The sequence below is a fragment of the Enoplosus armatus genome, chromosome 15 (assembly GCF_043641665.1).
Source record: "Enoplosus armatus isolate fEnoArm2 chromosome 15, fEnoArm2.hap1, whole genome shotgun sequence".
In the NCBI taxonomy this organism is placed as follows: Eukaryota; Metazoa; Chordata; class Actinopteri; order Centrarchiformes; family Enoplosidae; genus Enoplosus; species Enoplosus armatus.
In genome coordinates, this window is record NC_092194.1 from 19702919 (window position 1) to 19724991 (window position 22073).

At 42.5% G+C, this 22073-nt stretch overlaps 1 protein-coding gene across 1 annotated transcript in view; it reads right to left on the reverse strand.

The window, feature by feature from the left end:
- Positions 1-22073, reverse strand: part of atrn (attractin) — a 103381-nt gene that overhangs the window by 56408 nt on the left and 24900 nt on the right. Inside the window, exons 11-24 of the mRNA XM_070919909.1 lie at positions 20961-21045; positions 17499-17722; positions 16031-16152; positions 14996-15134; positions 14685-14866; positions 12162-12381; positions 11566-11751; positions 8929-9174; positions 7982-8119; positions 6381-6474; positions 4961-5013; positions 3736-3830; positions 2174-2252; positions 1600-1757 (exon numbers count right to left, since the gene is read on the reverse strand). Of these exons, the coding sequence (XP_070776010.1) occupies positions 1600-1757; positions 2174-2252; positions 3736-3830; positions 4961-5013; positions 6381-6474; positions 7982-8119; positions 8929-9174; positions 11566-11751; positions 12162-12381; positions 14685-14866; positions 14996-15134; positions 16031-16152; positions 17499-17722; positions 20961-21045 (2021 nt within the window). The remainder of the gene's footprint in view (positions 1-1599; positions 1758-2173; positions 2253-3735; positions 3831-4960; positions 5014-6380; positions 6475-7981; positions 8120-8928; positions 9175-11565; positions 11752-12161; positions 12382-14684; positions 14867-14995; positions 15135-16030; positions 16153-17498; positions 17723-20960; positions 21046-22073) is intronic.

The window sequence follows — 22073 nt, forward strand, 5'->3', positions numbered from 1 at the left end:
CAAACGGCCTTTATTTCCACTACTACCTCATAAACTCTCAACTGCACATAGAATATTGAATTGTATATTAAACCGTCCAGAATAACATCTCAGTATGGTTTTTAGGGATATCTGCTAGCCAATCAGAAAGAGGTTTCTTCCATGACCATGACATAAACTGTCACTACTTAGTAATGTGTGTATGAACAGACAGAATATCTTTTTTTGTGTTTTTTTTACTTTGAAAAAATCCACATTTTGTACAAACTGACTGAAATGAATCCACTTCCATCCTGTTGCAAATTACAGGCATTAAACAGCAACATTACGGTGACGCCACTTTGCTGCTGACGCACTATTGAGAGACAGCTTTCTGTCCACCGGCCGTCCACATGGCAGCGGGGATCGTAGCTCGGCTGCATAAACACACACCGCCGGCTACCAGGCGGGCAGAGACAGAGCCCCATTCACGGCTACCGCCAAGCAGCCACATCAACACTGGAGGAAAAGCTCCTGCACCACCAAACACAGGAAACTTGTTTTTCCTGCAACTGACCACATTTCACTGGCGACTGCCAACATTTACATTTTGCCATTTTACCAGCCAACGTTTTGGTTTATTGAGTAGAAAAGTGGCTTGTGAATCAGACAAGCTGGCCAGTCACAGTGAAAGCTGACCGCATGTTTTTTCTGCACTTTGATCCAAAATATGCGGGGCTATAAGTGTATCAGTAAGTGGGTATTTATTTACATACATACACGCAAGTCAAATATGGGATAACTTTGCACATGAAAGCACATTAGGACCTGACATGTGCCATTTTATAGACAGTTTCATTCAAAGTGCATAAATACATAAATCCTCAGTACAAGCAGCACCGATACAGTTTGTACTCATGTTCTACTTGAGTAAATCTTTTATCATATTCTATGCTCTTATTAAGTCTTGCTTCTCTTGAAAGGTTTATTACCTGAAGAAGCAACATGACTTGGCTTTAAAGCTGCATATTCCAGATTAGCAGACCCGAATGGTGTATATGGCGCATATGATACAACTGTTCGAACCTTTTGTTAAAGATCATTTCTCCCACATTTCTCCCTTTTTGTTCATATAATGGCGAGTCATTCCCACTTTCCACTTCTGTCACATTTTATTCCCATGCTGTCAAAGCACAAAGCCTCTCGTTTATAGATTTCAAGCATCACATCTAACCAGTCAGCTTTCAACATATCAGTCAGTGGAAGCTGATCCTTCGTTGTCATTCTGTCTGTCAGCATTACATTTGGCCTGTTGAGATGAATCTAAAGCATCACGACTGGGAATGAGTTGCTCCTCTGACAAAACGTAATATAAATATATTTATATATAATATATTGCATAAATATAGTGGAGCTTGAATATTGGACGATAACAATCATCATTTCAGCAGGTTTAAATGCTCTGCGATGGTCTGTGGTGTTCCTCAAAATGTAAGCTGGTTTAAAATGCAGTAACATGTGTCCGTCCCATCTGGTGCAGCTTGACGACATTGTCAGATTGTTATACTGTAGCACAAACTACGTCTAACTTTATATCAAAGTGTACAAGTTGTGTTTTTGTTGCGCTGCAGTGAAGCTTACCTGGATCTTTATGGGCCACGTGAAGTTGCTGACGTAGACAAAGAACGTTATGTTTGGGCTGTTGCGGAAATCAAAGTTCTCGTTGGAGAAGCTGTCTTTGAACTCCTTGATGTTGCTCCGAGAGACGATGGGGATCTCCTCCCCGGTCTGGGTGCCTGCTGAAGGACAGAAAGAAGAAGACGACGAAGAAGACGAAGAGGGACAGAGATCAAGGAGGGAAACAAGAGAAAAGATAATGAGGACGGAAGAGGAAGGACATGAAGTATTTTATATACTGGTTTGTCTCTGTACCCCGAGAACGTAAACAAGAACCATCAGCTTCAAATTAAGGATTTTGCACACATATAACCAGCCTGTTACCTGTTGCATCCTACACTAAGCAAAAACACAGAATCTAATCTCAGTATTTAAGGATCTTCAAATGACAGTGATGCAAAACAAAGAAAAAGCAGCTCTTCCTCACATTTGAGAAGCTACATGAAGGGTGGGTTTGGCATTTTGGCTTGATGGAGGACTTTCAGTTATAGTCTGATTGTTTCAGCTCTACCAGGGGGGGGGGCTTGTTGAGACCTACCGGTGAAGCTCGTGGCCCAGGTTATGTTCAGGTTGAAGTTCTTTGAGGCATTTATGAACATGTCTAGATCCCGGTTTGGCTGAGGAGGTAGAGAGGACACAGAAAACACGCAGTCACCATCACCATCATCATCATCATCATCATATTCCTTCGAGTCCCACATATCAGCAGTGGAGACGGCTGAACCAGATTCAAAAGAGGAGAAGCGCAGCCCCTCTGCTTTACTGTAAATGCTGAGCAGAGCGGTTTTTTTCACCCCCTCTACCAGTCTGCAGCTGTACAAACACTTACTGTATCGCAGACTGGAGCACATTTGCACAGCTAATGGTAGCTCAATTAGCAAAACAAATGTTTGAACAAGAGTCAATGATGAAAATGATACGTATTAAAATACTGTCAGTGATGTCAGCTTTGATAGCGTCAAGTAGGTATAAATTTAGGCCTAATTAATGTTTACTTACAGATTGATGGCAGCGTTTGCTAATAATCATCTAAATAGCTTTAGTGGAGATGAATATTTGAAGAGGCTCTAGTGGGAAAATTCTAAATATGTTCTTAATTTATTATTAAACAAGTGTAATGTAGACAGTTATTTATTTATTTAATTCTATAGCGTCTTTTCTTGTTTAGCTCACTGTTAAAACACCACATCATCATCCAGAGCGTCTCCAGTCACCAAGTTTTGCCTGATCTGAGGTCAGTTAAATTTCTACAGGATATACAATTATAAAAATTACAGGAGCAAGAGCATAATCAGAATTCCTGTGACTCTATTTTTGCACACCTGTAGCTGACAAAGGGATCGCAGCTCTGCGTTTGTTACCGTTTGGTAAAAGTTTTGTCAGGGGAAAAGCACCATCTGGAGTACATAATCAGATCCTTGTGCTTCAGTTTCCGGCTCCAGATGCTGCAGCCCAGGTAAACAGGACCGGGCAAGTTTTCGTTTGCAGGGAAAACATCTGCGTGACGAGTGGAGTTCACGCTACGACATCACACTTCAGTCTGACGTGATTAATGTCTGTGCTCATCAGTGGCAGACTGACTTTCACTGACAAGACAGTGGTCTGTTTTTTTCTTCATTTGTTCATTAGGTTGATAAGAAGAACTCACTCTTAATGGGACTTTCTGAATTATACTATTATGACATAATGCCGGGAAGAGTTGCTCCCATCATTATGGTTGGTGCTTGTTCTTCCTTTAAAATTGAAGTCTCTCTCATTGCTTTTTAAAACAATATACTCAAGCATTTTGAGTGTCTGAGTGTTTCCTTTAGTGTGGAGCTAATTAAGTGTGTTCATCTATGCTTGTGTCTGTCCAACGAAAAGCATGTATCTCCAAATTAGAAGAGGATGAAATGCTCCCTCCTGAGTTTGGAAAATGTTCATTCCACATTTAACAGGAAAGTGACATGTTCAGAGGAAACTTAGTTGTTTGATAATGAGGAAAAAAACAGCCACAATCACCACCATCGTCATCATCATCTGGTGCTGTCTACACAATGTTTAATCCTAATAAAAAGGGACAGCTGCTGAGACGGCGGGCGTTCACTGTCAGAGACATACCTCCTCAGGTGTGGCCACGAAGTTGATGGCGGTGTAGTAGCGGTCGTCCTCCTGCGACAGGCTGAAGGTGAACTGATAGTCGATGAGGAGAGTGTCTATTTGAAGTGATCGAGCCGGCGGTGTGGGTGTGGGAGAGTGTGGTGGGGATTACAAAAGAAGAAGAAGAAGAAGAATAGCTCGATAAGTCTAGTTTGAAAGTCACACAAGAACACGTCTTCACACAGCGCTCGGGGCAGGATATTACCCAGTTCCTCATTCTTTTCCCATTTCAAATTCTATTGACTTTCTTGGATGGACCTGAAGATTTCAGTTGTCAGTCGTCTGTGATGAAGGTCATGATAGACACTGAGTTAGATGAGAGCAAGCCTGCATTAAACGATAACTGGAGATCACTGGATCACCACAATAATACTGAGCCACACATGAACCAGGCCTGGACCAAACAATCGAGTAATCGATTAAATGACTAATTGTTGCAGCTCTAACATTATATAAATAAGGAATAGATGTTGCATCTATTCCTTATTTATATAATGATTATAAAGATTACTATTTCAAAAGGTATTTAATTTACAATGACATAAAATCCTCACATTTGAGATGCTGTAACAATCAAACTGAAAGTTAATATTGGTTACAATTGATTCACCAATTATTCAGCAAATATTACAAAACCACGTTGTCTCAGACTGAAAGTGACTCCACCAGGTCGACCATCACTTACGGCTCCTTCTGTATTCTTTACAAACATTATTAGATTATAAAATAATGAGGAATGAGTGTTTGAGGACCATGGACGTTATCTAAATTCCACGGTTTGACAGATGTTTCCAATTTCCTATCTGCATTATTATATTCGAAATAATCACGATTGACGAGAATAATAATGAGACTAATCTGCAGTGTAGGCCACTCTGCTGCAGTCTGTCCCTGACAAACTGAGAGAAACACCGTCCTTCAAAAGCTCCACTACATTCACTTTCATCTGCGTCTCACTTTCGATTCTTTCCACCTGCGACTTGTTTAAAAAAAAAAAGAAGCTGTTTCTTCTCTGGCTGTTATTTCTTTAAAACATCAAACTTCTTGAGACCTACTTTGATTTAAGAGCCATGTAACTGTCTCGGCATTGACCCAAACAAGGGGAGAGTAAGGCCTCACAGTGGTTTCTTAATGTGATCCCCCGCCCCACACTTTCACTGAAGTTGGTAATTGGAATTCGACTTACAGTAGCATGTTCCTTTGAGAGGGTTGCCTTGGTAACGATTCTCGACTTCACATCTAGAAGAGAGAGTTGGAGGATAGATGTGCGGAAATGAGGCAAAACATAAGCGAAAGACAGCGAAAGGGGAAGAAAGGTGAATCAGGACGATTTAATTGCTGATAAAAAAAAAACAAAGCGGGAAGAAATCCACACATGAGCCGGAGCTGAGATAACACACAGTCGAGTCTTGACCTTCAGTCAAACAGAGAAAGAAGAATGAATGAAGGCCTACGAAGCTGACGGACATCTCTAACAGACATCCTCCATCGACATAAACTTCAGAAATGTAAAAAGACAAAAAACAGCCTCATTTTCAAACTGATGACCGCTCATTTGTGGAACTGTATCTCATGTTTTAATGGGTTTTGGGAAGCCCCACGGTAATGAAGGCCGGGGGTTAAGATTAGTGCTGACACACTAGCACTAATGAACAGCTGCTGCTACAGTATACCAAAAAAAAAAAACATGGAGGGTATTGAGTGTTTTGTTAAAATCTCAACATGTTAACATGTGGCCTTGCAGGTCTTCGTAAAAACTACATTTCTAAAGAAATCCTTGAATTTCAAGTGGTTCAACACTTTTGCGAAAAAGGGTTCTTGACTTTTGAAAACATGTGAAAATACAGATTAATATTAAGTTTCACATCTCTATGACTAACAGCATGGAGGCACCATTCTCCAAAGAACAGATCTGCTGATTGTTTTTGCAGTTATTTATTCTTACTTTAGTATGCAAACACAGTGGAACCATTACCTTTGTTAGACCAGTTTGGAAGATGACTGCATAATCTTGTGTTTTAACCTCAAAAAACATGGAGAATATAACATTCCTACTTCTAATATTGATACTAATGGAAACCAGCACTTACTGGCTGCACTTACGACACACGTACACAAAAACACTGCCGGCTTGTGCTCGACCAGTCAGTGACACTGAGTGTTAACTGCCTGATAATTCCTGAGCCATCATAAAGTGCTTCCCCCAGATCCCCAAAAGTTAGACCTATTGCAGGTTCCTCTGGTCATAAGTTAAGTTTCACAGTTCATAAAAAAAAAAGGTTCCTGGGAAAAAGTCCTGCAGTGACAATCAGCTATCTGAGGGCCCTCTATAGGCCAATAAGAACTTGTGAACCATCAACATCTCAGCGTGTGGTGTCACAAAAATACTGCATGTGAAGGACAAAAGAACAAAAGACTATTTAACTATTTTCTCCCACCCAGAATTTAACTGTAGGGGGCTAAGATATGACAGTTAATAAGGCTTTCCTAAAACTGCAGATGTAGCCCAAGTGGAGGAGACAATGTGAGAGTACAGGACAGAGGGGGAAAGACGAGGACAGAGGAGGAAAGACGAGGACAGAGGGGGGGGGGCAGGTGAAACTCACAGGTGGCAGCGATCTCCTTTGATGCCCTTAGTGGTGCAGAAGCACTTGCCGTTGTTGGGGTTGCACATGCTGGCGTGGCCGTTACACTTGCAGGCTGAACAAAAGACATGAAACATGAAAAAGTGCCTCAGTGAAGCAACACCACACAATTTTCTACATTTTTTTGACTGCTTTCATTCTAAATAACAAACTGCTGCAGAATATCGGATGCATTTCATTATAGAGGGTGACAGATTAACTCTTATGTAATCTTTCTTTGTAGAATATCTTGCAGTAAATGAAGAGCTTTTCCTGTGCGTCTTGTACACAGTTTGACACAGTTATGACAGATTTCCTGAATGTTGACTGCATCCTGGGATGTTCCCAGTTCACCCTCACTAAACATCTGGGTTCACTGGTTCTGACTGACAGCCTATCTAACACCACCCGATCAATCTCAGCACCGGGTGGTGATCAGCTGATGGCTGTGCTCCTCTCTTCAGAGTGTTCAAGACGAGACAACCACAGATCTGATACAGTCAATTTAGCGATCTTTGAAGGCGCTCAGGTAGCAGATACACTTATGAGCTACCTTATAGTCAAACATGGTGCTTTGTTACAGCACAGAAGTCCAAGAACTACTTGGGTTCAGGTCAGGCAGGCGGTTCCTCTCAAGCATCGCCCTCAAAGGTTTGTTTGTCATTGCTGACGTTGTCCTGAAGTCCCCCATGAGTCCCCAGAGCCATCCTTTTCAGAACCGCACACAGAGACTCAAACAAGACCAGATACTCAGAAATGCTCTTCACATGTCTTATCGTCAAAAACAAATTGTGCCTCTATCCAGAACTTTAGTTCCAGAGCCAAGTCTGTGCATAGAGGTGAACCCAACTTTAATGCTGCATCTCTGGATCCTTTCCACATCCCAAGAGACAGTTTTTGTGACAGTTAACAGATGCCAAATGTCTATTAGGTTTGGTGATATTGAGGACAGCTAGTGGAACAACAATATTAGGATTTTATCCTTCATTCATTTATATACGTGTGTTATCTTCTCCTTTTTGAGGTATCCTTCACTCATTATGCCTCCTGAGTCACACTGATATAAAGAATGTCATGATTAGCTGTAGGCAAAACATGCCTGTTAATGTCCCAGAGGGGAGCTTTGCTGTACAACCAGGAGGCAGAAAATAAGAAGCATAAACAACGAATGCAATAATGCTCACAAGATGAAGATATGCAGAGCGGCTGGTTTATTGATTAGCTGTCAGGGATGTAGAATCAAGTACATATACTTTCCAGAGGGACACCTGGAATTAGAGCTCCAAAAAAAGGAAAATAATTCACAAAACATACACCGTGGTTGGTATATATTGGTAAGGTAAATTAAGCTGTCGAAGGAACGGACAATTGATTTGTTGTCCGATTGACTGACTGTCAGTATCAGCTGTAGAGCGGAGTAAATCTTTAATATCCCACGGGGCCGCTTTACTGTGCAGCCAGAAATCAGGAAAATGGCCGACATAAAACTGAACTATAAAAATACTGACAAGTTAAATGAAGCCGTGCACAGAAAGACTGACTGGTTGATTTAGCGCTGGACTGAATAGCCCACGGATACTCACGCTGGCAGCTGCCCCCGTTGGTCGGATCTCCGTAGAAGCCGGAGATGCAGCTCTCGCAGTGTCGGCCGGTTGTCAGGTCCTCGCACTTCTCGCACACACTCTCGTTGACACACTGGCTGTGACCGTTACACTGACAAGCTGCCGAGGAGTGAACAAAACACATGAACATCACACGCCAAAAAAAAAAAAGGTTTAATAATAGACAGCCCGAGGCCCAAACATGAACGGATTTGTTTGTTAATTTCTGCAAGTAGAGAAAGTGATGAGCAGCCTGGGATCTGTCCTGCTCTGAACTGTCCGCTGGTGCTGCTCATCAGGTCCTCATGTTACCTTGATATTCTCTAAGCCTGCCAGGTTTATTTACTACACAGCTCTATTAAATGGAGAAGTCACAACAGCCACTGCAGGTCATTACAGCGGCAGGAGGATCCGTTTACTCCTCAGCCTGAGACGACGGCTGTGTAATGTTTTCTTTGGATCTGAAGGGAGCCACAGCCCTGATGGGTGATCTCATTTTGGGCTTTAGGCTTTAGACAGGAAGCCTGCATAACAAACGAGGCATGTGGTGTGTGAAAGAGGTGGGCACTATTGAGTTGCACTATGGAAGTGTAGGAGCCAGTGTTTTTGGAGTTTGAGCCACACTAAAAGACAAAAAGCTGCGATATCTCGGCCTCTGCTGCTTTGATTTCTGGCCCTTGATTTTTTTTATTTTCTTTTAATCTGTCTCTTGTGAGTTCCTCATCTTCATGAAATATTTGCACAAACAGCAACGCGATTCAGAGCTATAAAAAACGTTTTTCACCTTTGTACTTCCTATGACACGTTTGGTGTAATCCTTTGAGTATAAATACATTTACCGAAATAGCATTTATACAATAGATATTTGTATTATCAAATGATTAATATCCTCGATCACTGAACAAAACTAAGAGCTGATTCCTCCTCACCTGGGCAGTGGATAAAGGACCAGTTGTATTTGGCCTCGCCGGGACACATGCTGGCATTGAGGGCCGGCTGGGGGCTGGCGGGCAGGCCGGGGAGGGTGGACGGAGCCGGGACCGAGGTCTGGAAGGGCCCTCGATACGAGCCCTCGATGCACTGACCTTTGCCCGTATTACTGGGGTCAGTGCACCAACCGCAGCCCGGCTGGTCCAGACACTGGCCACATGTTCTGTACCCAGAGCAGTTCTCCGCTGCAGCAAAACACACAACACCCGTTACACAACAATTCAGACATGAATCAGTGTGAAGTCTGATATCATTATTGTTGTTGGAAGTCAATGTCTCTTTAAAATCCACCTGTGTCATAACAGACACAGACTGTTAGTGTTTCCAGAATCTGGTCACAGTAAGAACAGAAGGCCATACGCTTTCTTCCAAGAGTTAGATGAGAAGATCAATACCTCTCTCACTTCTGTGCGTTACGTACAGAGCTGGAGCCAGGAGGCAATTAGCTTAGCTTGGCATCAAAACTAGAAACAGAAAGCAGCTTTCCTGGCTCTCTCTAAAATATTCAAATATGCCCAGGTCATGGACATAACGTTGATGATGTAATACATCATCAATTAGTGAGCTTTGGACAGAGCCAGGCTAGCTGTTCCCTCCTGCTCTTTATTCTAAAGCTAAGCTAATAGCCTCCTATTAAATGTTTGTTTTATATATAAATAAACAACTTGTTAGACTTATTTGCTTACCAGTTTAAGGATTCCTGCAGAAAGAGAGTTTGTTTCTCTTGTGTAACTTCTCTTGTTTCAATTAATCAATCAATTAAGCAAAGCATGAGTGATGGGTAAGAGTGAGTTTGTTATTGGGTGTTAGTAAGTAAGGTCCAGCCTTTCCAAAAGTTTAAATTAATAAACACTCGCAGCACCTCTACAAGGCTCAACAGTTCATTTAGCTAATTCCTGAGCCACTGGTTCTCTCCACCTGCTCTTCAGAGATATTCGCCTATATTTTAATTCCTAACTCTCCGCCCTCGAGGGGTTTCTCTGCCTATGGCTGTAAGCAACAATTTGTACTTAATTGACCTGCCAGGTTAAATAAATGAAAATTGTTCTCTGCTGCGCTGTATAAAAACAAAGCACCAGTCGGAGACTAAGTTATCAAACTACTAAACCAGATTATTAATCCCCATCTCATCCACTGAAGGGGCCACAGTGTAATGCTCGGCTAAATGAAGGTTAAAAAAACAAACATTTAAAGATGCCCTGCTCCAGAGAGCCACAATCATTTAACATGTTTGTCTGATGAAGATTGGTACATATGCTTAAATGGTACATAAACTGTAACTGGAGCATTACGTGAGAGGACTTCCGATTCTTCTCCTTTCATAGGTTGCAGCTCATGAATTCTGCCTGGGAGGGAGGTGGTTATGCATGTAGCTGTTGCAACTTAATCATAGGTTTAAACAGCACGCTGCAACATTTCATGTGTCAGACAAAGTGTTTGCAAAGTGTTTTCCTATGGCAGCAACAGCAATTTGTTTGGAATAAATAGGACAGGAACTGGGTAACTGGCATAAGAAATGCATGGGGAGATTTGTGCACACTTAAAATTAAACATTTTATGTATAATCAATGGGTTTCGACTCAAGAGATGCCGATGCCAGGGCTGCAAAAGCAAACACTGCAGAGAGGTTCTTACACTGAGGTATGATGAGATCAATGAGTCGAGTCAACTGATGAAAAGACATTATAGATTACAAAAAAAAAGAGCCCAAGAGATTTACTTGTTCCCACAGCAGAGAAGAGGGTAAAGCCTCATGTTGCTGCTCCTTAATTTCCCAGGAAATTTCCTTCAAAGGAGTATGTAATTTGGTTCTAATTATATGGGAAACAGGAGTCCTTAAAAGAAAAGCTTCATTTCAACCCAAGTAGATATTAACATATTATTGAGAACGTCATCCTTCATATATGAAGATATGGTTGCATGCAGACAATGTGCAGCTGACCTGACTAAAAGACAAACTGACTATTGATTGTACCAACTCAACACTATCTCTATTTTCCCTGAAATTACTATCAAATCACACATTTAGAAATGAAACTGAAAAGACTGACAAGTTCGAATGGTTTTGTAGGGCTGCAAACCCCGAAATCATCTCGTGTAGTTTATTTGTTATTTGTTAATTCAAAAGGTGAGACTTTACAACAGTCGCCTAATCATAAACTCCTTGTTCTCAATAAACGAATACCTAACAACTCTACTGCGAACATTTGTGTAGTCAATGCCAGAAACAGTAACTGCAGGAAGATAATGTCCTGCCTCTTTCAAGTTTCTAGCCACAGGGTTTTTAAATCTTTTCTTTTGACTTCACTTCTGTGTGCTAATAAATGTTTCAGGACTTTTTAATTTCAGTGTACATGCTGCACACTGTTATGAAAGGCCACTGAGAGGAATACATTTCTTTTGTATCACATGTAATGATGTAATAACGGGAAATGATTTTCAGACTCAATATTCAGAGTGTGTATATAATTGTGGTGTGTTTTTGCCAAAATAAAAAAAAAAAAGAGACAAGAATCATTGTCATATTAAACCTGTAAATTAAAATATAAAACCTGTAACAGAATAAGATGTCTTACGTGGACATGTGTTCATGGTGTACCACTCCATACACTGTCCGAAGGGGAAGGAGGCCACATAGGCGTTGGAGTCGACGCACTGCTTCATGTTGCTGCACCACATACACTCGGAGCTGCTGCTGGTGCATTCGCTGCAGGTGCTTCTCATGGCACACGGTGTCCGGCACTGCTTGGCACTGTGATTGGCTGAGGAACATTATAAAGAAGTTATGCTCTGGGTGTCTCTGGGAGTCAAACCTCCTCTGGTAGTGCTCTTCTTACTGAACTCTACCGGACTGTGATAAACAAAGCGCTTCTTTACGCTGATGCTGCTAGAGGTCAAACATGCAGCACTCCGATTCAATCCAGCTGAAACTCTGAGTTAATATTATTACAAGTTGTATAATGACCCTCAAATCTAGTTACATCCATTTAGGCCTCAGAATCAGCAATTTAATAATACACTTCCAAAATGTATTTATCGGACGTTCTCAGCCACAGTATTTGCTGATAACTACATGCTGAAAATTAATTGTTTTTTCTAAACTATAACTTATTTCTGTTATATCTTAAAGGATAAGACGCTTGTTTTGATTCAGAAAGTATCGTGAACCCACCTGGCCGTTCACACAGGCTGCCGTTCACTGGGTTGATGCAGGTTTGTGCTTTCAGTCCGCTGGACGCAGGCTCGGCCAGGTAGCCACAGAACCCGGCGTCGCTCGGCTCGCCGGGCAGCCACTGCAGGGTGGTGTTGGTGAAGGCCGACATGTCCTCCCAGCACCAGTACGACACGTTGATTTTCCTGAGCCCCACCCAGGGAGTCACTGTGGCCTTGTACTGCAAACACACAACAGTAAGCCAAAGTCAAAACAAGGACTTTACACATTGTTCTCTCCTTCTTCTTCTACGCTTTATGTCAAGTTTTCTTCTTTTTTTTTAGATTTGTTTGTAAATCAGCCTCTTAACCATCACTGATAAAAATTAAAGAAAGGAAAACTTTCTTTTCACCTTAAAAAAGCATGCAGAAATGACCACTTTGCCCTCGTTGTAAGCAACAAAAATAGAGCAATATTTCTCCTGTGCAGACATAAATTCCACTGGACTGACTGAGCGGCAAATAAAAGCAGCTTTACTTCACTTGACTTGGGAGGCTCCGTTATCCATCCCATCTCTAATCAATGGCCACGCTGTTGCAGTAGTAGTAAACAAAGAGCTCGATCTCTCACAGCCGAGGGTCGAATTACTGTTCCATCGGGATTTAATTGCATTTCTTGGATTGATTGATCCTGTCTGGAAATAGTTGAAACTTCTTAACAGCACAAACGGAGTCGATATAAGACGGCAGGAAGACTTGTGAAGCATGTTGCCGAGTCTCTGCGCCTGTACGGCATTTTATTGTTGAACTGGACCGTTAAATGTAGCTGCAGAGAAATTATTTCTTCTTTACCTTTAAGTGAACATCTGGAACTGAACAACAGAATTGAATTTAGGTCAACAGGGTTCATTAGTATGGATGGAAAACACTCCCTAATTCCGGCCCCACTTTGTGATTCAGACTCAAAGGGTTTTGTCTTATTTAGCTTCAACATTACGTGTGCCATGTGGCGGCTCCGGGGAGCTTTGTATGATCAGCGTGGCTGATCGAGTGGCTTACAAAACTAAAGCAGGACTGTGTTTCATCTAACTGCAGTCCGGGTCGTTAGTACTCTCACGGCGCTTTTGACACATTCGGGATTATGTAATGCTCTTCAGTGAACTCAAGTGTAGACGGACACTAAAATGTTTAGACAGATTTAGCTGTGATTAGGCCGATCATCGCATGGGTCCTACTTCTTTCTACGGCGCCTATTAATTCAGGAAATGTGGTGGTGTGAACCCTATTCTATGTGTCATTTTTGTTGAGGCCTTTCTGTACATTTTAGGGCTGTAATTATTCATTATACTGCTGCTTACTTTCCCGATTGATCGATTCATTGTTTAGTGCATAAAATGTCAGAAAATATGGAAAAATGTGCACATTATAGAGCACAGGGTGAGGACCTAAAATATTCAGGTTACAGTGATTTAAGAGAGAAAGCAGGTAATACTCTGAATAAACTGGAACCAGAGGATGGTTTTTATTTTTGCTTGAAAGGTTCGAGTGAAAACCTTCATTTCTATTAATCGTTTCCGCTCTGTGACATAAATTAGTATTTCTGTGTAATCAAATCTCTTGATTAAGAAATTAAAAAATTCAGAATACAGTCTCTGTTGATGTTCATCAGATACACTCGAGTTTAATGTTCTCAGTGTAACTCTAATTGACTTAAAGCTGAATTTAGCCCGTTTGGCTCTTGCATGTAACTTTTGAGCCGATAGTCACACATACAGTCAAACATAAGCTTATACTGGATTTCTTGATCGTCAACATTACAAGCAACCATGAGTAAAGGCTGCAGGATCAAAGCTACAAGGCCCAGCTCATATCTTCAAAGACAGTAAATCACCATGCATGTTGCTTCTCTCAGAATACTGAAAAATAGTGCAGATGTGCATGTGGTGCATTTACAGAGTGCGTTATGTGTATCAACCCGACACAAAGATTAAAAGGTAACACTGTACATCTCCCCATCATTCACACATCTATCTGTAGATGTGCGACCTGCATCTGATGATATAAACAGCAGCTTGCGATGGTTAGTCGATGGTCGGGATAGATTTCTGCGTATTTGCTCTAATGGAGCGAGTAAGAGACGTCTGAGCTCAGAGGAAAGAATCTGTTAGTGGAAGATTTGTTTCACGCTCACTGGTCCAAAACTCACAGTCAAAAATAATCTAACCAGAGCTCACCTGCAGATAAAAAAGGCAACATCTCAAAAGAGGGCAGCTACCACAAAGACGTCCACGTGCAAAAAAAACCAAACATGCTTCATCATGAACACCCGTGAAAGAAGAGGCTCGATGGAAACTACATCATTATTCAGTTAGCTGATACGTTATACTTCTACAGTCTTGCTGTAATTATCTAGTTTTATCTTCACCACTCTCTGTGCATCTCCTCTGACGAGCCAATTTCCCCAAGTTTCTCTCATCTGATAAATGAATGCCCTGGACTGACTCGCCCTCCTCCTCCTCCTCCTCCTCCTCCTCCTCGTCCTTACCACCACGCTCATAATCTGCAGCTCCTTCAGGACAAAGTCCACCTTCTTCTGCGTGGTCAGCGAGGCCAGGACGGCGTTGTGGCTCCTGCAGGCCAGCTTGGCGTTGTCGTACGAGTCCTTTGCCGTGATGAACTTCAGACAGGAGTTGCCCACCAGATGCCAGCTTTCACCGCACACGTTTTCTGGAACGGAGGGATCAGGTACTATAGACACCAGGATCTGTTTCTTTTGGTTGTCCACCTTCACTATCTATACATCTGCTTGCCACCTTTCAGAAGACTTGTGAGCAGTTCAACCGTTGCCACAGTTACCTGGCAGTGAGATGCACTCCTGGTTGCGAGGTTCCCACTGGCAGTTCTGGTCCACAGCGCAGCTCTTGCAGCTGGTTTTCTTGTTGCACACATATGAGGGGTTGTCCTTGGGGCAAACCTCATACTCCCCTATGGCCCCCTGGGAAGAGAAAGCAGAAAATAACAGCTGTCAACTCTTAAGACTCAAAGTACCTAATTATTACACTTCGTGCTCCATAAATGACACGATGATACGGCACAAAATGAAATGTTACTTCATCCTGAACAGAAGGCAACTGAATTTTATGAAGAGGACTCAGGCTTTTCTAGATTCATGAGATTTCCATTGAAAAAGTGTATGTGGACATAATGAGAAAGAATTGTATTACATCCAAAATAAAACCATTTTCTTTCTTACTGACAATGCAGCCATTTGAGCAGAAAGCCAGTTTATCACAAGCATTAGATTACCAAATAATTGCAGTCGGAGACACTGACCCTTATTAATCCAATATTTTAGAGACAAGTGCGGATGAGTGCGCTGGAGGAGACACATGAACTGTCTCGGGGTGTCATATTGCATCCAAATGAGCAGTGATTTAATCAGAGATCGACAAATCAGATCCAGTGTTGGAAACAAGAATGTTCCTCGTCAGTCCTTTATCTCATCATTACATTACGTTGTCACGGTTTATAAAGGTGTAATAACTCTTAGAGGAAATGAAAGGACGTTTGTCACGACAACATTTGTGTATCGTATTCAACAGTTGGTGGAGTTACACTGAAAGCGGGAAGCCGTCGAGTCCGTGCATTCATCTCTGTGTGATGAGACTACTTATTCATTAATTACAATAAGTCTTAAAATGACATTTCAGATTGTATGGCAAGCAACACCTTAGGACTGATTCACCCGGCTCCCCTCATCCTGTTTTATCAAATTAAGTGCTGCTTTTATATATACATGTTTTTTATTTAAGCTTAAACTGCCAGATGTGGACATGCAGTTGGCTGCGATGTCCCCGCGTCCTCTCAGCAGGGTCAGCGTTGTCTTCTTACCGTGGCAGAGGTGCAGTTGCTTCCCAGAGACACACACTGGCCTGAGCACCACTGGCAGCCGTTGGTGTTGGCAGTGCAACTGTAGCAGTCGGTGTACTGGTCACACCTCTCGTTATCCGCATCTGCAAAAGTTGTAGGAATGTGGAAGATCAATCATTTTGTTAGGAGTAGAGTCAACAGTATAATATTTCCCTTTGAATTGTAGTAAATAAGTATAAAGCAGCATAAAACGCAAATACTCAAGCACAAGTACCTCAAATTAGTACAGGATTTGAGTAAATGTACTTAGTTACTTTCCACCAGCCAGGCAGCAGTAGATTTCTTCTTTTAAATAAATTCATTAATATTGTCTATATTCTTTAACAGTCTGTGCTGTATGAGAGCACTGGGGCACTAACTGCACACTTTTCACAATTTAATGTTAATCTACTGTTTCCATTACTGTAATTTCTTGTGAGAATTTGACCTACAGGCCTAAGATGACAGAACAGGGAATTACTTCTTGTTCATTTCTCACACGGCAGTTTAAGTAATTGTGATTCTGCCGTGAACCACAGATCAGTCAACGCGTCCTGGACGTGAGGTTTGTTCTGGGGAAACTGGGGCGGGGCGGCCGCCAGACGGCACAGAGCAGGAAGGCCTCCTTGGTATTAAATGTGCCTGAAAGATATTCCGCGGTGCAGTTTCCATCTGCCGGCGCTTCTGAAGACGCCGACACCGGAAAATGAGACGGGCCGCGTTGGGAAAAGTGAGGGGTTTTTGTGACAAATGGCAAACACCAAACAGAAGACAATTCTCAGCGGGAAGCGGAGACACCCGGCTGAACTGTCCCTGATGATTACCTCTTCCTGTCCACACACACACACACACACACACACACACACACACACACACACACACACACACACACACACACACACACACACACACACACACACACACACACACACGTAATCATACAAAGGCTATAATATCAAGGTGACATCAGGACAGGAAATTTACCCCTTTTACCCTAAAATGTTACCACCAACAACTATTTTGATTGATCGTTGATTGATCTTGTCTTTGTCTGACCAACAGCTCAGAAATCAGATCTATTCAATTTAAAACCAAGAAAAGCAGCAAATCCTCACACAGAGCTGGTGACTCTTTGGCTTCACAAATGAACGATTTTCATTTTCTGTTGATCAACTAATCAGCTGATCCAACAAATGACAACATCTGAACAGCTCCTAAAGATGAATGGAGGCTACGTTTTCCACACACACACACAGATTTGCAAGACTGCGTTGGCAGTCCTTGACAAAGAAGCGGTTTCTGCCAGTCTTTGCATGCCAGCAGACATCAGTGTGGTGAATGCAGATGAGTTCTGTAGACACGAAAAGACTGCAAGAATCTGAAATCGAGTCGTTTGACATGGCAGACATGCACCAACGCAGGATTTCAAGGCGATGACTGTGCCACATACATGATCGCGTGTTACAGGACGCTGGTAGCTGCTGCTGTTCGCTTCCGATAGCGCTGCTCTCCCAGGGCAGGCAGGTCCCCTGGGTGCCGTTCCAGACGCAGTAGATCCCCGGCCAGGCCTGGCGGCAGGACGCCGGGCTGGAGAAGGCCAAGCAGCTGGGCGAGGTGTACACGAGGACGTCACTGAGCAGCAGGCTGTTGAAGCCGCCGAACACGTACATCGCACTGTAAGACAAGAGAGGAGAGAAGAAGTTAGAGGGCTCCAGGGGAAGGTGGTGAGAGGAGGGGAGGGAATCAAATCCGGAAGCAAAACCAGCCCATTTCTGTCCCGCAATCTTCCCCGGTTTCGACCTTTTGTGCAGAGAGAGAGCCAGAGAAGCTTAGTCCGAGTGCTCTTCCTCTTTTCTGAGCTTCAACCCGCCTCACAAGTCTGCTAAATCCCCAACAAGCGCTCTCTGCCTGTGAGGATGGACCCGACAGTGCCCCCCCCGCTGTGTGCGGATGCCAGGTCGAGGGCATTTCTTTCTTCACCGGCCTCTGCTCAGCTGCTGGATTAGTGCGACTGTGTACATGCAGCCAGCTGAGAGGTTGCGTCCTGCCGAGAAGAGAGCGGCGAGGCTTCAGTGTTTGACAAATATTAGCGGACTAATCGATGACACGACACATTAAGAATTAAGCACTGCACAGCACGCATTAAAAAGTCCACTGCAATTTCCACACACACACACACACACACACACACACACACACACACACACACACACACACACACACACACACACACACACACACACACACACACACACACACACACACACACACACACACAGAGTCACAGCAGACGGCCGAGACACTGAAAGGATGTATTAAAAAAGGTCGGTTCACCCACATAACAGAAAAAACGTTTCCTCCTTCTTTTAAATAGTCCAGGTTTTGAGATTTCTGCCTTCACCTTAATACAAAAGGAGGTGAATGGAATTCTATTTGTGGTTCTTGTTAAAATTCAAGAGCAATATATTCTAATCACCCTGGATAAGCATGCTACGTGTGACTGGGACAATCCACAAGTTAAAAGTAAAAGACTTCCAGAGTTTGAGGGACCCTGACTGCAAAAGCACTGGTCTCTCCTTCAGGTCTGGGTCCTGGATCTGAGGATGAGTGCAGGTACATATGGGCAAAAAATGCTGACAAATGTATGTTGGGAGTCACACGTGAAGAGCTTTAAAAGTAACACCTTAAAAATCTACTGGGGGCCAATGTGAAGAGGCTGAAAAGGAGCGGTTACAGCTGTTTTTCCACTGACTACATTAATGCTGTTTTCTTGCAACATCAGTATTTTCCCCTTCAACATTCAAACTAAAACTTACCCCTCATGGCTCAACCTTCCCCACATCACTGCTTTTGTCTTTAAGAGGAACGAAGTGGGTTTTTGCAGACTATCCCCCGGGATACATTTTCCTGCGTTTCATCATTTTGTTTTTAAGCCTTTTGCCGTTTTCTTTCAGAAGCAAAAATGGTCAAATAAAAATTCTGTCTTGAACTCGGTGATTGCGTTGAATCTGAATTTGATCGATGAGCGAACGCACGAACAAACTCTTAATTGTCATCAGTGAGGATCGAGTCAAACAGGGCCGGTGATTCATGTTAATATTTGATGCGTTCTCCACAACAGGACGTATAATTTAATATGGATTGCTGCGTCTTGCTCTGCTGCCGATGCAGATAATATTTACAGATGAGTCATCCCTTCTGGTCGCAGCCCCATCCCCATCACAATCTATTCATATCGCAGGCCAATAATGAAATGTCATGTATGAATGCTCAAAGGATTCTTTTCCAAGGTAACAAGCTTTAGTTTTTTTCCCAGTTATACTGTCTCTGTCAGTTATCCTTGGCTGAAAGTGTTTGCCTTTGTTCCTCATGCTGTCACAGGGTTTATTGGGCTGAGGTAAGATCTTTTTTTTCCATGTCTACTCAGCATGTGGATTTTCTGCTGAATTAGAACACTGGAAAAAAAAAAAAGAAAAGAAAAGCACATGTCTTTTGTGAGTACATGAGAATCGAGAATGAGATATTTATCCATCTGATCGTGTATTTAGTTTAATAAAAAGGACTAAGAGACCATCTGCACACTGGACATTTTTAACCATTTCATATAAATATAAAAACTCCTCTGTGAGTGGAAGAAATCAAGAGTTAAATACAAAATGATTAATGATTATTTTATTTTTGAACTACTTTAAATATTCCTAACAATAAAAAAAAAGCACAGTCATGTTCTCAACTCTGCGGTTCTTCCGCCAGCAAAGGTTTCAAATTATAACTTCGGACACCCACAATGAGCTTTATGTTTTCCAGGAGCGATCCTTTTTAATCATATTTACCACCAAACAGAGGCTATGTCAGTTTAGTTTAACATATATTTCCCCATTTTTCCCCTCCTCTGCTGAGTGTGCGCATATTGCTCCGACACGAGTGTTTCCAAGTGCACAGAGATGAATGTGATTGTGAATAAAAGAACCAGGAAACTGTAATTTCCCCATCAGAAAAGATGAAAAGTCCCATAATGTAAAACTTGCATATGAAAGAGAAAAACTACATCCCGGCTCACATTTCCATCAGATGCAGATACGTACCGAACATGTTTGTCTGCATAACATATTCCATTTCAACATGTCTTTAAATATCATGAGTGCATAATTAAACATGAGTGGGCCCCAGTAGAAATAAAACCTGTCACCCTGGTTTACATGCACCCCAGCAACAAGCTTACTGAGAAACCAGGTTAAGAAAAGAAGGAAATCTGAGAACGTGTTTATGTGCGCTGCAGTAACATGGGAGAATTACTCGCTACATATTTTAACCCAGAGTGGTATATTCTTTATGCACTAATGATATACAGATGGAAGGCAAATTAAAATGGAAAAAACAAGTGTTGGCACTGTGAAACTTTGTGGGAGGGATAAACTGCCATTCTTCCAAAAGAAACTCCCTCATTTGGTGTTTTCGTCACCCATCTTTATGAAGACAGCGAACTTTGTTTTTCCTTTCTTAATCCGAGTATTTGCACTGATTGTTGTCCGACTCCTCAACTCATTTGGATTTATTCATCTCAAATTTCATCAAAGTTTGAATTGAATTGTTTGGAATTTAAGGATCCACAGCTACTTTAACGGTCCTTCTTTTTCTCTTGCTGCTACAGTTAGCCACAGCCATTATGTCTAGGTTTCTCCAGCTGAACAGTTATCCCCTGCAGGCCCCAGCAGGTTTAGTTTGTTTTATGATCATGATTTCATGATGATTATGTCCAAATTGTTATATTTTGGTAAGGTCCTTAATCTTATTTTGTTTTCATTTCGTTAAGTATTTTAGCCACTTATACATTTTCCATATTATCCATTAAGCCTTTCTGCAAAGCACTCTGCAAACTCTGCTTTTAGTTAAGTGCTGCGTAAATGATTACCTGTCACTGAAGACGGCCGAGTGTCCGAAGCGATTGACGTCGTGGTAGAGGTCCGGTCGAGGCAGCACCGTCCACTCATCACATGCTGGAACGAAAAGAAGACACACAGAGGTCAAACTGCTGACCTGCTCCCACATGCTATACTAAATCATACATGTCTTCTGCAGTAGGAAATTCAGCTGACACGTCATGGCTGGTTAGCGAGACCTTTAGCAGCTCACATCCTCGTGTCAATCAATGAGTCAGCCGGCTAAGTGTCCTTGACCGACACACTGACGGCTGCAGAAAGTGTCTCTCTGGCATGTGAAAAGAAATACGTTCATAAATGATGGTTTCATACAAGCAAGTAGCTGTGAAAAATAAGGTTAAACTCCTCTGCCGCTTGCAGCTACAGGTTCTGAATATGAATTAGGCTGCCGTTAAAATGTTATTTACACAACAGTTATGCATAAACTTTCACTTTGACATCATTTAGCCCAGTTTTAACCCAGACGTCGAGATGTCTTGACCTCCAAATCATCAAGTCAGAGCTTACTGGGTTAAGAAATGACTGAATATGGTGATGGAGTCCTTTAGGGTTGTTTTTGAATGAAGCTCCAGCCGTGTGCGACAGTGTACAACGATCATAAGTCTGTACAAACAAACAAACAAACAAACAAACAAACAAACAAAAAGACCTGGCATGTGAGCCTGAAACAGTGACTGCGGTACATCACCTTCAGTCAGTACAATGCAGTGCAAGTCATCATGGTCTCCCAGAGGAGAGAGAGTGACATCCGTGAGAGCTGCCCATTCACAGGTAGACACTGCCCTCTGGTGGCGCACAGCTGTACTGCAGGTGGTGTGGCGCATTGCCCCTCAGAGTGGGGATTTATTGTGACACCATCCACCAATGTCAGGACAGCGGACGGCCCTTAAATTCTACACTCTAATTGAGTTCAGCTTGTTAAGGAGGGCGATTAGTCCTCGACGCGCAGCCCATCTCGACTGTAATTACCAGACAATTACAGAGCTGCTGCCGCTGACACCGACCCTGCAGCTGGCTGCTGGGGAGGGGGGGTACGGGGTCTACTAGTCTTTCCTGTCCAATTACAAAATCATACAGAGGATGAT